Source organism: Salvelinus alpinus, chromosome 25 (genome assembly GCF_045679555.1).
Source record: "Salvelinus alpinus chromosome 25, SLU_Salpinus.1, whole genome shotgun sequence".
NCBI lineage: Eukaryota > Metazoa > Chordata > Actinopteri > Salmoniformes > Salmonidae > Salvelinus > Salvelinus alpinus.
In genome coordinates, this window is record NC_092110.1 from 18,136,820 (window position 1) to 18,152,788 (window position 15,969).

At 43.6% G+C, this 15,969-nt stretch overlaps 1 protein-coding gene across 2 annotated transcripts in view; it reads right to left on the reverse strand.

Annotated features, from left to right (window-relative positions):
- zfyve28 (zinc finger, FYVE domain containing 28) overlaps positions 1-8,764 on the reverse strand; it is a 56,489-nt gene extending 47,725 nt beyond the window's left edge. For both annotated transcript variants that reach the window (XM_071365936.1, XM_071365935.1), the window contains exon 1: positions 8,372-8,764. In XM_071365936.1, the coding sequence (XP_071222037.1) occupies positions 8,372-8,407 (36 nt within the window). In that variant the 5' untranslated portion in view covers positions 8,408-8,764. The remainder of the gene's footprint in view (positions 1-8,371) is intronic.
- Between the last annotated feature and the right edge of the window lie 7,205 nt (positions 8,765-15,969).

Sequence of the window (15,969 nt, forward strand, 5' to 3'; positions counted from 1 at the left end):
CTAAAACATGAGCTACAGTAATCTAAAAAAACATGTGAGACAGAGATCATCCTGAACTGCATATTGTGGTTTAAGTCATGGTATGACAATGCCACATTCACCAACCCTTCAAATTAAAATGGTACCCTGTGACATTGCAAAACTGTCCCAACAACAACAAATCAGTTATTGATCCTGAGTACATTCAATGTGAATTCTGATGTTAGGCCGTCTGGCACAGCTGTCAAATGATTTTTTTTTTTTAAATCAAGTGGGATCTGAAGTTCTCTGTTAAAGGGATACTGTACAATCTCAAAATGTTTTATTCACACATGGTTCAGCACCCTCCACTTCTTTCCAGATCTTAGGGGCAGATCGACCCCCAACCTTGCAATTATTTTCACGACCCTCCCCTTGTACTGTAAAACAAAATGAACACCCTCCACCCTCATAGAATTAACTCAAAATAAATGTTTACAACTACAAATAACAATAACTGTAGCGACCCTGTGTTAATAAACGTGGATATCGACTATGCCACTTCAGCATGCTTTTATTGCACGGTCGATGATATGCAGGGCTACAGGCCAGAAGGTTGAGGGTTCGCCGACCACCAGACGAGCTCACTCTCCCTGCAGGTTTCATTACACTACGATCAGAGCCTGCTGCAGCTGGGAGGAAAATCATATTTTTCAAAATTTTGATGCCATATTTATAATTTTATAAATTAGTGCCATGAAAAAGTATTTCCTTTTTCAAGGCACTGTATATGCAAAGAATTTTCCACCAACAGGTTTCTGTGCCAATGCACCTCACAACCAATAAACAAAGCATACTGACTTTGGGCACTTCAATACGATGGTTTGCGTTTAACGCCACAATAAATAGACTGCCAATCTAGACAAACAGAAAATACATCCCTCCCCATCTGTAGGCTTACCCAGTATCGAAGGCTTTAAAATGTTTAGTGTTTTGTAACAGATGTCTCTTTCCATTCATCAATTGGCCGCTGCACAGTCAGAAGTGATTGGTTTTAATTTGTCAGTAAAAATAAATACATATTTGTTTTCAATTGTTGATTGCACAATAAAGTCGGGGACAGGCCTCCCGAGTGGCGCGGTGGTCTAAGGCACTGCATCGCAGAGCTAGCTGTGCCACTAGAGATTCTGGGTTCGAGTCCAGGCTCTGTCGCAGCCGGCCGCGGCCGGGAGACCCATGGTGCGGCGCACAATTGGCCAAGTGTCGTCCGGGTTAGGGGAGGGTTTGGCCAGCAGGGATGTCCTTGTCCCATCGCGCACTAGCAACTCCTGTGGCAGGCCAGGCGCAGTGCACGCTGACAAGGTCACCAGGTGCACGGTGTTCCCTCCGACACATTGGCGTGGCTGGCTTCCGGGTTAAGAGGGCATTGTGTCAAAAAGCAGTGGGGCTTGGTTGGGTTTCGGAGGAAGCACGGTTCTCGACCTTCGCCATTCCCGAGTCCTTACGGGAGTTGCAGCGATGAGACAATTGGATACCACGAAATTGGGGAGAAAACGGGGTAAAAAAAAGTGTTAAATAAAATAAAGTCGGCGACTTATTTCCATTGTGGTCCCTATTTTTTTTTTATATTTTAAAACAAATACATATACAATTACATAGATACGGAGACAAGAGACAAAAAAAATGCTCAACATCCAGATCAGTATGAGGGGGGAGTTAAAGTACAATTCTTACAAGCTTTTTTGGCTGGTAGGTTTATCTTTAGATGTTTGGGGCTGCTGGTGAACCATGATGTGCAGGCATAATCAAAGTGACACTGGACTAGCGCACTTGCCAGAGTCTTTAGGGTGTCTATAGTGAAGTTTCCATCCAATTGGTGACAGATTTATGTGAATTGTCCACCTCACGTTTCAGCTGTCAGAGATTTGACCACTAAATGTATCAGGGCATTGCATGCATAGGCCTTTAGACTTAGGTGTCCACTGTATGACTTTAATATAAAATATCTATTATACACACACACACTACATGACGGTGTGTATGAACATATCTGCTCATCTAACATCTCATTCCAAAATCATGGGCATTAATATGGAGTCTCCCCTTTGCTGCTATAACAGCTTCTACTCTTCTGGGAAGGCTTTCTACAAGATGTTGGAACATTGCTGCGGGGACTTGTGGGGACTTGCGTCCATTCAGCCACTAAAGCATGTGTGATGTTGGGAGATTAGGCCTGGCTCGCAGTCACCGTTCCAATTTATCCCAAAGGTGTTAATTGGGGTTGAGGTCAAGGCTTTGTGCAGGCCAGTCAAGTTCTTCCACACCGATCTTGACAAACTATTTCTGTATGGACCTCACTTTGTGCACGGGGGCATGCTGAAACTGGAAAGGGCCTTCCCCAAGCTATTGCCACAAAGTTGGAAGCACAGAATCGTCTAGAATGGCATTGTAAGCTGTAGTGTTAAGATTCCCCTTCACTGGAACAAAGGGGCCTAGATAATCCATCCACCTGACAGGTGTGGCATATCAAGAAGTTGATTAAACAGCATGATAATTACACAGGTACACCATGTGCTGGGGACAAAAAAAGGCCACTAAAATGTGCAGTTTTGTCACAACACAAAGCCACAGACGTCTCAAGTTGAGGGAGACTGCAGGAATCTCCACCAGAGCTTTCGCCAGAGAATTGAATGTTAATTTCTCTACCATAAGCAACTTCAACACCATTTTAGAGAATTTAACAGGATGTCTAACCGGCCTCACAACTGCAGCCCACGTGTAACCACACCAGCCCAGGACTCCACATCCTGCTTCTTCACCTGCGGGATCGTCAGACCAGCCACCGGGACAGCTGATGAAACTGAGGAGTATTTCTGTCTGTAATTAAGCCATTTTGTGGGGAAAAACTCATTGGCTCAGCCTGTCTCCCCAGTGGGTGGAACTAGCTCCCAAGTGGGTGGGCCAAGCCCTCCCATTGCTGCACCTCTGCCCAATTAGTATTTGGTAGCATTGCCTTTAAAATGGTTTAGCTTGGGTCAAACGTTTAGGGTAGCCTTCCACAAGCTTCCCACAAAAAGTTGGGTGAATTTTGGCCCATTCCTGACAGAGCTGGTGTAACTGAGTCAAGTTTGCAGGCCTCCTTGCTCACACACACTTTTTCAGTTCTTCCCACAAATTTTCTATCGGATTGAGGTCAAGCTTTGTGATGGCCACTCCAATACCATGACTTTGTTGTCCTTAAGCCATTTTACCACAACTTTGGAAGTATGCTTTGGGTCAATGTCCATTTGGAAGACCCATTTGCGACCAAGCTTTAACTTCCTGACTGATGTCTTGATGTTGCTTCAATATATATATATATATATATATATATATATATATATATATATATATATATATATATATATATATTCACACAATTTTCCATCCTCATGATGCCATCTATTTTGTGAAGTGCACCAGTCCCTCCTGCAGCAAAGCACCCCATAACATGATGCTGCCAACCCTGTGCTTCACGGTTGGGGTGGTGTTCTTCGGCTTGCAAGCATCCCCCTTTCTCCTCCAAACATAACAATGGTAATTATTGCCAAACAGTTCTATTTTTGTTTCATCAGACCAGAGGACATTTCTCAAAAAAGTACAATCTTTGTTCCCATGTGCAGTTGCAAACCGTAGCGTTTTTAATGGCGGTTTAGCAGCAGTGGCTTCTTCCTTGCTGAGTGGCCTTTCAGGTTATGTCAATATAGGACTCGTTTTACTGTGGATATAGATACTTTTATACCCGTTTCCTCCAGCATCTTCACATGGTCCTTTGCTGTTGTTCTGGGATTGATTTGCACTTTTTGCACCAAAGTACGTTCATTTCTTTAACTTCCGGCGCCGAAAAGAGATGGCCGCCTCGCTTCGCGTTCCTTGGAAAATATGCAGTATTTTGTTTTTTTACGTGTTATTTCTTACATCGGTACCCCAGGTAATCTTAGGTTTCATTACATACAGTCGGGAGGAACTACTGAATATACGATTAACGTCAACTCATCATCGTTCCTACCAGGAATATGACTTTCCCGAAACGGATCCAGTGTTTTGCCTTCCACCCAATACAATGGATCTGATCCCAGCCGGCGACCCTGTGCGACGCCGAAAAAGGGGAAAACGAGGCGGTCTCGTGGTCAGGCTTCGGAGACGGGCACATCGCGCTCCACTCCCTAGCATACTACTCGCCAATGTCCAGTCTCTTGACAATAAGGTTGATGAAATCCGAGCACGGGTAGCATTCCAGAGAGACATCAGGGATTGCAACGTGCTCTGCTTCACGGAAACATGGCTAACTCAAGGGACGCTAACGGAGTCGGTGCAGCCAGCTGGTTTCTTCATGCATCGCGCCGACAGAAACAAACATCTTTCCGGTAAGAAGAGGGGCGGGGGGGTATGCCTTATGATGATCACACCACTTCTCGTTAATCATAACAACACACAGGAACTCAAGTCATTCTGTTCACCTGATCTAGAACTCCTCACAATCAAATGTCGACCGCATTATCTACCAAGGGAATTCTCTTCAATCATAATCACAGCCGTATATATTCCCCCCCAAGCAGACACATCGATGGCCCTGAACGAACTTTATCTGACTCTTTGTAAACTGGAAACCACACACCCTGAGGCTGCATTCATCGTAGCTGGGGATTTTAACAAGGCTAATCTAAAAACAAAACTCCCTAAATTCTATCAGCATATCGATTGTGCTACCAGGGCTGGAAAAACACTAGACCATTGTTATACTAATTTCCGCGACGCTTATAAGGCCCTCCCCCGCCCCCCTTTCGGAAAAGCTGACCACGACTCCATTTTGTTGATTCCAGCCTACAAACAGAAACTCAAACAACAAGCTCCCGCGCTCAGGTCTGTTCAACGCTGGTCCGACCAATCTGAATCCACGCTTCAAGACTGCTTCGATCACGCGGATTGGAATATGTTCCGCATCGCGTCCAACAACAATATTGACGAATATGCTGATTCGGTGAGCGAGTTCATTAGGAAGTGCATTGACGATGTCGTACCCACAGCAACGATAAAAACATTCCCAAACCAGAAACCGTGGATTGACGGCAGCATTCGCGTGAAACTGAAAGCGCGAACCACTGCTTTTAACCAGGGCAAGGTGACCGGAAGCATGACCGAATACAAACAGTGTAGCTATTCTCTCCGCAAGGCAATCAAACAGGCTAAGTCTCAGTACAGAGACAAAATCGAGTCGCAATTCAACAGCTCAGACACAAGAGGTATGTGGCAGGGTCTACAGTCAATCACGGATTACAAAAAGAAAACCAGCCCCGTCGCGGACCAGGATGTCTTGCTCCCAGACAGGCTAAACAACTTTTTTGCCCGCTTTGAGGACAATACAGTGCCACTGACACGGCCCCCTACCAAAACCTGCGGGCTCTCCTTCACTGCAGCCGAGGTGAGTAAAACATTTAAACGTGTTAACCCTCGCAAGGCTGCAGGCCCAGACGGCATTCCCAGCCGCGTCCTCAGAGCATGCGCAGACCAGCTGGCTGGTGTGTTTACGGACATATTCAATCAATCCTTATCCCAGTCTGCTGTTCCCACATGCTTCAAGAGGGCCACCATTGTTCCTGTTCCCAAGAAAGCTAAGGTAACTGAGCTAAACGACTACCGCCCCGTAGCACTCACTTCCGTCATCATGAAGTGCTTTGAGAGACTAGTCAAGGACCATATCACCTCCACCCTACCGGACACCCTAGACCCACTCCAATTTGCTTACCGACCCAATAGGTCCACAGACGACGCAATCGCAACCACACTGCACACTGCCCTAACCCATCTGGACAAGAGGAATACCCATGTGAGAATGCTGTTCATCGATTACAGCTCAGCATTTAACACCATAGTACCCTCCAAACTCGTCATCAAGCTCGAGACCCTGGGTCTCGATCCCGCCCTGTGCAACTGGGTCCTGGACTTCCTGACGGGCCGCCCCCAGGTGGTGAGGGTAGGTAACAACATCTCCACCCCGCTGATCCTCAACACTGGGGCCCCACAAGGGTGCGTTCTGAGCCCTCTCCTGTACTCCCTGTTCACCCACGACTGCGTGGCCATGCACGCCTCCAACTCAATCATCAAGTTTGCGGATGACACTACAGTGGTAGGCTTGATTACCAACAACGACGAGACGGCCTACAGGGAGGAGGTGAGGGCCCTCGGAGTGTGGTGTCAGGAAAATAACCTCACACTCAACGTCAACAAAACAAAGGAGATGATTGTGGACTTCAGGAAACAGCAGAGGGAGCACCCCCCTATCCACATCGACGGGTCAGTAGTGGAGAAGGTGGAAAGTTTTAAGTTCCTCGGTGTACACATCACGGACAAACTGAATTGGTCCACCCACACAGACAGCGTTGTGAAGAAGGCGCAGCAGCGCCTCTTCAACCTCAGGAGGCTGAAGAAATTCGGCTTGTCACCAAAAGCACTCACAAACTTCTACAGATGCACAATCGAGAGCATCCTGTCGGGCTGTATCACCGCCTGGTACGGCAACTGCTCCGCCCACAACCGTAAGGCTCTCCAGAGGGTAGTGAGGTCTGCAGAACGCATCACCAGGGGCAAACTACCTGCCCTCCAGGACACCTACACCACCCGATGTCACAGGAAGGCCATAAAGATCATCAAGGACAACAACCACCCAAGCCACTGCCTGTTCACCCCGCTATCATCCAGAAGGCGAGGTCAGTACAGGTGCATCAAAGCAGGGACCGAGAGACTGAAAAACAGCTTCTATCTCAAGGCCATCAGACTGTTAAACAGCCACCACTAACATTTAGCGGCCGCTGCCAACATACTGACTCAACTCCAGCCACTTTAAAAATGGGAATTGATGGAAATTATGTAAAAATGTACCACTAGCCACTTTAAACAATGCCACTTAATACAATGTTTACATACCCTACATTACCCATCTCATATGTATATACTGTACTCTATATCATCTACTGCATCTTGCCATCTTTATGTAATACATGTACCACTAGCCACTTTAAACTATGCCACTTTATGTTTACATACCCTACAGTACTCATCTCATATGTATATACCGCACTCTATACCATCTACTGCATCTGCCATGCCGTTCTGTACCACCACTCATTCATATATCTTTATGTACATATTCTTTATCCCTTTACACTTGTGTGTGTGTGTAAGGTAGTAGTTGTGGAATTGTTAGGTTAGATTACTGTTGGTTATTACTGCATTGTCGGAACTAGAAGCACAAGCATTTCGCTACACTCGCATTAACATCTGCTAACCATGTGTATGTGACTAATAAAATTTGATTTGATTTGATTTCTGCACTGCCTTCGTATAATAGGTCTGCAGTAGCTAAAGCTTAATAATAGCCACACCATACCTTCAAAAACTTCTAAACTTTATTAGGGTAATATCAAAAGTTCAGCCATTGTTTATAGTGAAAATACAACCAGAAGAACAAATGTAAACCTGGGGGGAAATGCACTACCCTCCCCTGTGCCCAATATATAAAAAAAATATTTAAAAAATAAAAATGTAAACCCTCCCAAAGCTAAAAAATTGTTTGACACCCCTCTCCCACAGTAAATGCCGATCTGTCCCTTAGGAGACAAATTAGTATTGCCAAAGGCTACATTTGTGGTTCCCATCCAGGGGTACTAGGACCTGGGGGTACTTCGCCTATCCACAGGAGGTACTTGAGAAGACTCATGAAACCATTGGCTTACTGGTAAAAATTCACGAGGGGATACTTCAGGGGTACTCCAAGCATAGCGAAATTCAGTTTGTGGTAAAGTAGCAAAAAAGGTTTGGGAACCACTGGACTAAAGCTATGTAGAATGAGTAACTATCATAGGCGTTAATAGCCTCGGAATGCACTCGCTCATCTTGTCGGATGCATTCTCTCAGTTACTGTATCGGATTAACAGCAATTAAATGAATTCTGAGTCAGGGTGATGACAGTTTGTACTATAACGTTAGGTAGGGTAGCTAGAGAGTTAACAAAAACTCTAGTGTACAAGTTCGAGACTGCAATGCAAGTTAGGTTAGCTAGCTACATTATTTATTTCTGTATTGACCAATCTCAGCAATGCGGTCGATGACAATTTGCTTCGAAAAGCAGCCATTCGTATTGCATAGCTTCAGTTACCTAAAACCCAGAATGAAAGAAACAACTTTATAGAAGATAACGTTAGCAGTGACTAGCTAGCATGTACATGCGTAGCTCAATATGTACTAAGGAGTGTAATACATGCATTGCAGCAAAATACTGTATGGGGGAAATAGCAAACTATAGATTGCTATTTTCAAAAATATATTAGCCAATAACAGATTACTGGCAGTAGCTGGAGAATAGAATCAAACTTACCTTAGGCTTGTAAAGCCACTTTCGAAATCGATTCATCGTTAAGTTACCTCGCCACTTTACCCCTCCTTTGTCACCGACCCCTCTTCTACCTGTGAGACAGACTAGCAAATGCTAGCTAGCTAACTACGTTGCTAAAAAGGTGGGAAATATTTAATCCAATACGACATCCGAAATTGTAAGGTAAAGAGTTGAAGTGTTCAAATAATTTCTTTAAAAACGACGATGTGTTTTCATGCCTACATAATCCACGGTTGACTGGTGATTCACTGACACTTTTCAAGTCCGACGGGATAAAGCAAGCAACCCTTCTTCTTTTTTATATATAAAGCAAGCAATCCTCAACCGATGGTTTCGTTCGCTCTTCCCCTCCGTCTGCTTGATGACAGCCACGTTGATATCGCCACCCACTTTCCCAGGCTTGCACCATACGTCACCATGGTGTAGGTACCATAGATATCCTATTAAATGAAACATTCCTAATTATTAGTATTCTAATTGCTAATTTGTGAATTTAAAATTAATTATTCATTTCTAATTCCTAATTATATGGTACATACGTCCTAATTATTGTTGGCAAGCGAAAAGGGATCTTTGGTAGTTCTACAATTTTGGTACATTATTTTCAGAAAGTGGTTGTAACACAATGTTAATGTGACACAAATACAAACATGAACATTAGCGGTGCGTGGGTAAAACACGGGGAAGAAGACGGGAACTGAACGGGACCCCCCCCAGATTACAACCTACACTGTATGTTAGTGTTTCCGACATTGTCAGACCACGAAACAATTATTGATTTACAACCACAGAGAGTTACCACAAATCGCAATTAGAAAACGGGATCTGCCCCCAATATTCCAGCATAATTTTAACACCATCAAATAACTTCTGCTTAGTCTAATACAGTGACAAATAAAAGATACCAAAAAACAATTTAGTCCAATCAACATAAACTAAATATGATGTGGCTGTCAATGGTTCTGATTTCTGTTTGCATGTGTGCTTGTGCACATGTTGACTCACCCTACTTGTAGAGAAACGCCAATGAGTCCTCACTTTCACGTTGAGGAACTGGTCAATCACTCTGTCATACAGTAGAGGCTTTTATTTTTTGTTGTCCTAGGCTACCTGGCTAAAATGCTTGCTCGCTAGCCTAACTTCCATTCATAGACAACGTTAGCTAGTTAACATTTGCCTTCTACATCTAGCTACTGTACATATTGAACTAACATCTTCTCAGGCCAGAGCCACACTTATGTATGAATTAATGGTTTGATCAGAATCGCCATTATAATTGATAATTAAGTAAAACCACAAGTCCAAATCCCTATCTTCATCCATGGCTAATTTAGGAAAGGGACAATTTTACCTAGCTAGCTAGCCACCGGAGGACAACAACACAACAGATGTAACATTTCAAGTTGTTTCAGTTAATGATGTAATGTTATGCTTTCAAAGCGATTTGATAGGAGACATGCCAAATACAAGATGGCTTCCCTTGACACTTTTTTTTCCCCGCCAGGACCATTCACAGTTGAGCTTGCTCAGTTTAGCTCAGTGCTGATTGGCTTATTTTTTAAATAAAATAAAAAATATTGTCAAGGGAGGCCAAATGCTCCTGGCTTCCCTTGGATTCAATACTACGGGCGGCAACAATGTCATGTTCGTTTGGACCAGACAGTATCGGATAGATGGCCTACACATAGAGAGACAGAGTGGCGCTGTTGCGCTCACTCGGATGCTTTCTCCTGTGAGGTACGTTCAGCCACTTGCGAATTGAAGGAATGTTATGAAACAGAGAGACGAAAGATAAATTATTTTATGTATTTAAAAAAACTTTTTTGGGGGGAAGCATGGCTTTCCTTGGCGTCCATTAATACACGCCACTGATCATAAGTAATAATGTTCGTCAAAATTTGAAAATTACCAATCAGCCTTATTATGTTGCTGGCCTCTGTTTATGCCTGTGTGTTGCTTGGCAACGACCAAACATCGGAACTGTTTTGAAGTTACAGACAAACCTTGAGAACAAACAAATTAATGGGTTACACATTGTTAAAAGGTTTTTGATCAATTAAGCACCTATTTGGCAACAGTTGAACTGCCCTGTAAGGAATACGTTTAGTTCACCCAAGAAAGGTTAGCGACGTCCATGGTAAGGGTCCAGGTATGGACACATTTTGCTAGCCTAAAAATGTCTCGATTTGACTCACTACACAGCATCACTGATAGGTTTATTAATAACCTTTGGCAGCATCTATGACATCTATGCGTCTGTCTGTCTGTCTGTATGTATGTGTGTCTCTCTGTCTGTTTGTCTGTGTTCTGTCCTTGTGACCAGGTAGCTAACATTACCTCAATCCATCCACCAACACACCACATTCACCTATTCATCTGTTGAGAAGATTTTAATTTCCCCTAATTCCAGTCTGTCCCTAATTTGTTCAGGTGTAGCAGAAGATGGCAAAAGGCTATGCCTCGCTTATCAAAGAAGCCACTGTGCTCCTTGACAAGTATAATGCAGACTAACAGTGTGTGGAGGATTTTACAGAGGATGCTTCAAAGGACATTGTAACTGTACCTAAATTGAGTAGTGTGTATGTGTGGATGGATGTGATGTGTATGTGCTGCGATGGATTGTTAATCTCATGCCCCATTATGAATTATTAAAACATTATATTAAAGCTAGGGAAAATAGACTATTTATAAAAATGGTCAGACCAGAGCCATATACCGTATCTATCTATAACGTAATACTGCTTCGGTGTTACAGACATTTCAGATAACAGTCAGTTTCTTTCTTACCAGAACCTGGATGCCTTGGATAAGAAGTTTATACTTGACCTCATTTCTGTATGCATTGAGCATAAAAAGTTATTGGATGTTGTCATCAATGTCTTGTATGCTCAGAATGGGAAATGCTTACTGAAGTCTGGTCATAACCAGTTTGCCAGTAAATTCATTACAGAATGTTCAATAACTAAATTCTAGATAATGCTTTCAAAATGGTATAACAAACGCATGATCTGACCATTTGTCTCTTCTATATTTGTCAATCCACAGTAATCTGTTACTTCAGCATGTTCCTCCTTGATGACATGGGACTGCAGTGCTTCAGCAAGATTGTGAACTCTGGACTTCAAAAAGTTAAAAACACATTATCTGTAGTCTAATGACACCAACTATGCAATTATTTCACAGTTTGTGGTCATTTTATGGCTCATAAAATACATCAACTTTCTCTGACAATCCAGTCGCTTACCTTCATATAAACGGGGTCATCTGTGTGGTATTTTTTGTGTCATGAAGTTTGAGTGTCAAACTGTAGACTGTTAAGGTCTTCCTGCAACACAAATTCAAAAAAGTTCTGGGACACTGTAAAGTCCATGGAGAATAAGAACACCTCCTCCCAGCTTCCAACTGCACTGAAGATAGGAAACACTGTCACCACCGACAAATCCACTATAATTGAGAATTTCAATAAGCATTTTTCTACGGCTGGCCATGCTTTCCACCTGGCTACCCCTACCCCGGTCAACAGCACTGCCCTCCCTTCTGCTACTCGCCCAAGCCTTCCCCATTTCTCCTTCTCCCAAATCCAGTCAGCTGATGTTCTGAAAGAGCTGCAAAATCTGGACCCTTACAAATCAGCCGGGCTAGATAATCTGGACCCTTTCTTTCTAAAACTATCTGCTGAAATTGTTGCCACCCCTATTACTAGCCTTTTCAACCTCTCTTTCGTGTCGTCTGAGATTCCCAAAGATTGGAAAGCAGCTGCGGTTATCCCCCTCTTCAAAGGGGGGGACACTCTTGACCCTAACAGCTACAGACCTATATCTATCCTACCCTGCCTTTCTAAGGTCTTCGAAAGCCAAGTCAACAAACAGATTACCGACCATTTCGAATCCCACCATACCTTCTCCGCTATGCAATCTGGTTTCAGAGCTGGTCATGGGTGCACCTCAGCCACGCTCAAGGTCATAAACGATATCTTAACCGCCATCGATAGGAAACAATACTGTGCAGCCGTATTCATTGACCTGGCCAAGGCTTTTGACTCTGTCAATCACCACATCCTCATCGGCAGACTCGACAGCCTTGGTTTCTCTAATGATTGCCTCGCCTGGTTCACCAACTACTTCTCTGATCGAGTTCAGTGTGTCAAATCGGAGGGTCTATTGTCCGGGCCTCTGGCAGTCTCTATGGGGGTGCCACAGGGTTCAATTCTTGGACCGACTCTCTTCTCTGTATACATCAATGATGTCGCTCTTGCTGCTGGTGAATCTCTGATCCACCTCTACGCAGACGACACTATTCTGTATACTTCTGGCCCTTCTTTTGACACTGTGTTAACTAACCTCCAGGCGAGCTTCAATGCCATACAACTCTCCTTCCGTGGCCTCCAATTGCTCTTAAATACAAGTAAAACTAAATGCATGCTCTTCAACCGATCGCTGCCTGCACCTGCCCGCCTGTCCAACATCACTACTCTGGACGGCTCTGACTTAGAATATGTGGACAACTATAAATACCTAGGTGTCTGGTTAGACTGTAAACTCTCCTTCCAGACTCACATCAAACATCTCCAATCCAAAGTTAAATCTAGAATTGGCTTCCTATTCCGCAACAAAGCATCCTTCACTCATGCTGCCAAACATACCTTTGTAAAACTGACCATCCTACCAATCCTCGACTTCGGTGATGTCATTTACAAAATAGCCTCCAAAACCCTACTCAATAAATTGGATGCAGTCTATCACAGTGCCATCCGTTTTGTCACCAAAGCCCCATATACTACCCACCACTGCGACCTGTACACTCTCGTTGGCTGGCCCTCGCTTCATACTCGTCACCAAACCCACTGGCTCCAGGTCATCTACAAGACCCTGCTAGGTAAAGTCCCCCCTTATCTCAGCTCGCTGGTCACCATAGCAGCACCTACCTGTAGCACGCGCTCCAGCAGGTATTTCTCTCTGGTCACCCCCAAAACCAATTCTTCCTTTGGCCGCCTCTCCTTCCAGTTCTCAGCTGCCAATGACTGGAACGAACTACAAAAATCTCTGAAACTGGAAACACTTATCTCCCTCACTAGCTTTAAGCACCAGCTGTCAGAGCAGCTCATAGATTACTGCACCTGTACATAGCCCATCTATAATTTAGCCCAAACAACTACCTCTTTACCTACTGTATTTATTTATTTATTTTGCTCCTTTGCACCCCATTATTTCTATCTCTACTTTACACTTTCTTCCACTGCAAACCAACCATTCCAGTGTTTTTTATTTTATTTTTTACTTGCTATATTGTATTTACTTCGCCACCATGGCCTTTTTATATTTTTATTTATTTATATATATATTTTGTTTGCCTTCACCTCCCTTATCTCACCTCACTTGCTCACATTGTATATAGACTTATTTTTCACTGTATTATTGACTGTATGTTTGTTTTACTCCATGTGTAACTATGTGTTGTATGTGTCGAACTGCTTTGCTTTATCTTGGCCAGGTCGCAATTGTAAATGAGAACGTGTTCTCAATTTGCCTACCTGGTTAAATAAAGGTGAAATAAAATAAAAAAGGTAATGAAACTGTACTTGTGACTGAATGACAGAGTAAATTATGGTTTAGTAGTTCCTAAGTTTCTTCTTCAACATCAGTACCTGGATCCAGGGGGAGTGGAGTCAGATCTATGATGATGCCTATGTGAAGAGGAAGTGGATTGCCCCACTGCTAAGTTACAGAATTGTGAAGGCATTCAAGTTATACCTAAAGACATTGAATCACCACTCATGCTGTCTTATTTCATTTTTTTCTTTTTCATGTCTTTCATGTCTTGCCCTCTCTTTTTCTAATAGATAAACATTTCCCCCACTAGGTGGAGCCCTGAGATTGAGATGCTGATGGCACAGCTTGCAGCCAGAATCTCTCAAGGGAGTCAACTCAAGAAAGCCACCAAGAAAAACACTGAGCCCCAGGAATTTTCACTTACCAAACTCATAGCTCACCCTCTTCCTGCACCTGACCCCACCCCCCTGCAGGAGAAACAGCAGCCAGTCAGTATCACGTTTCAGTTTTACTATAGGCTACCGCTTCACAATGGTTCTTTTTTTATTCGGAAACATTGAACTGGGGTCCAAAGTCAGAATGTTATTGACACAATATCATAATAGATAGGCTATTCTATTTGTATAACCTTATAACCTTGTATAAACCTTATAACCTTATTTAGTCCTGGGTACCAACTAGCACCTACATACCTCCAAAAGAAAAGCAGGTCTTAGAGGAGGACAAACAGAGGAATCGTCAGAAGGCAGAGGTATATTGTGTCTGGTATCTCATTTTGACACATGCCGTTTTTCTCCTGCACTCATACATGCAACAAACCCCTATTTCCTTTTCCACTTACAGCAAGTCATGTATGAGGCAAACACTCAAAAGTTTAAGTGTGCAAACCCACAAAAGTCTGAGCACACCAAGTTAGTTACATTTTCCCAGCAAGAGATTTTCAAATAGTTTTTCTTGCTTTAAGGTCATTTTTTGTATATCAGCACCCTGTCTCCATCCATGCTGAATCATACTGTACTGTCTGATTTCCAGTGTCATATCCCAGATTGTGCGAAGCCATGACGCCCTGCTCAAGTTTGATTCACTCCACACCTCTGGAACTCCAGCCACCCATAAGGTAGTGCTCTCACATTATACAGAAATAATATACAGTAACTGACAGACACATTTGACTATGAACTTCTTTGTGTATTTGTGTATGTCCACCAGACTAACAACCTGCCCATCAGGCTAAACACCACAGCCATCCTGAGAGAGGGGGCTCTGTATAACCGTCAGGTGGAGGATGGAGCTACACTGGTACAATATGATGCATGCACCGGTGCCTCATATATCAGGTGTGCCACTATACTCCAGGAATGAATCACTATGCCAACTGTCAGTCACTTTTTTGACATAAAAAACTAGCTGGGCCAGTGGGGCACTTATGAAGGCAGCTAGAGTGGAGAGGTATTATAATGTGTGTTACGGTAACACAGGATGGAGCAGCTGGTGGAGGGGGTGGACGAGCCCGCCTCATTCCTACAGTGACAAAAGGAGATGCGGGAGCTGGACCTCCAGGAGGAGCTTGCCCAGGTGGAGCGCCGGCGTCTGGAGGGACCCATCAGTTATGAAAAGGCCGCTCTCGCCCGCACCGGCATCATGGAGAGCAACCAGAAGACTACACTGCTAAAGAAGGAAGAGGTGTGTGTTATTATAGTTAGTGTTATACAGTTTTGGAATCATTGAGAAAAGGTAAGTGTTCCTGTCTTTGTGAGTGTGTTTTATTGAGCCTATCTGTGTGTTTTATTGAGCCTATCTTGTTTGTGATTGTTTGCAGACTGCCAAGCTGATGCAGAGATACATAAACAAGCAGTTGCAGGAGGAGAAAGAGATGAGAGACCTGGAGCAAGAGATGGTAGATGGACACAAAAACTCAAAAGCAGCTAAAGTGAAGCTGCAGGAGTTCACACAGTGTATAGGTGACTAAACTATAGCATTACATCACCCCCTGTCCCCACATAATGTACACTTTCTCATCATCAGTTGTAT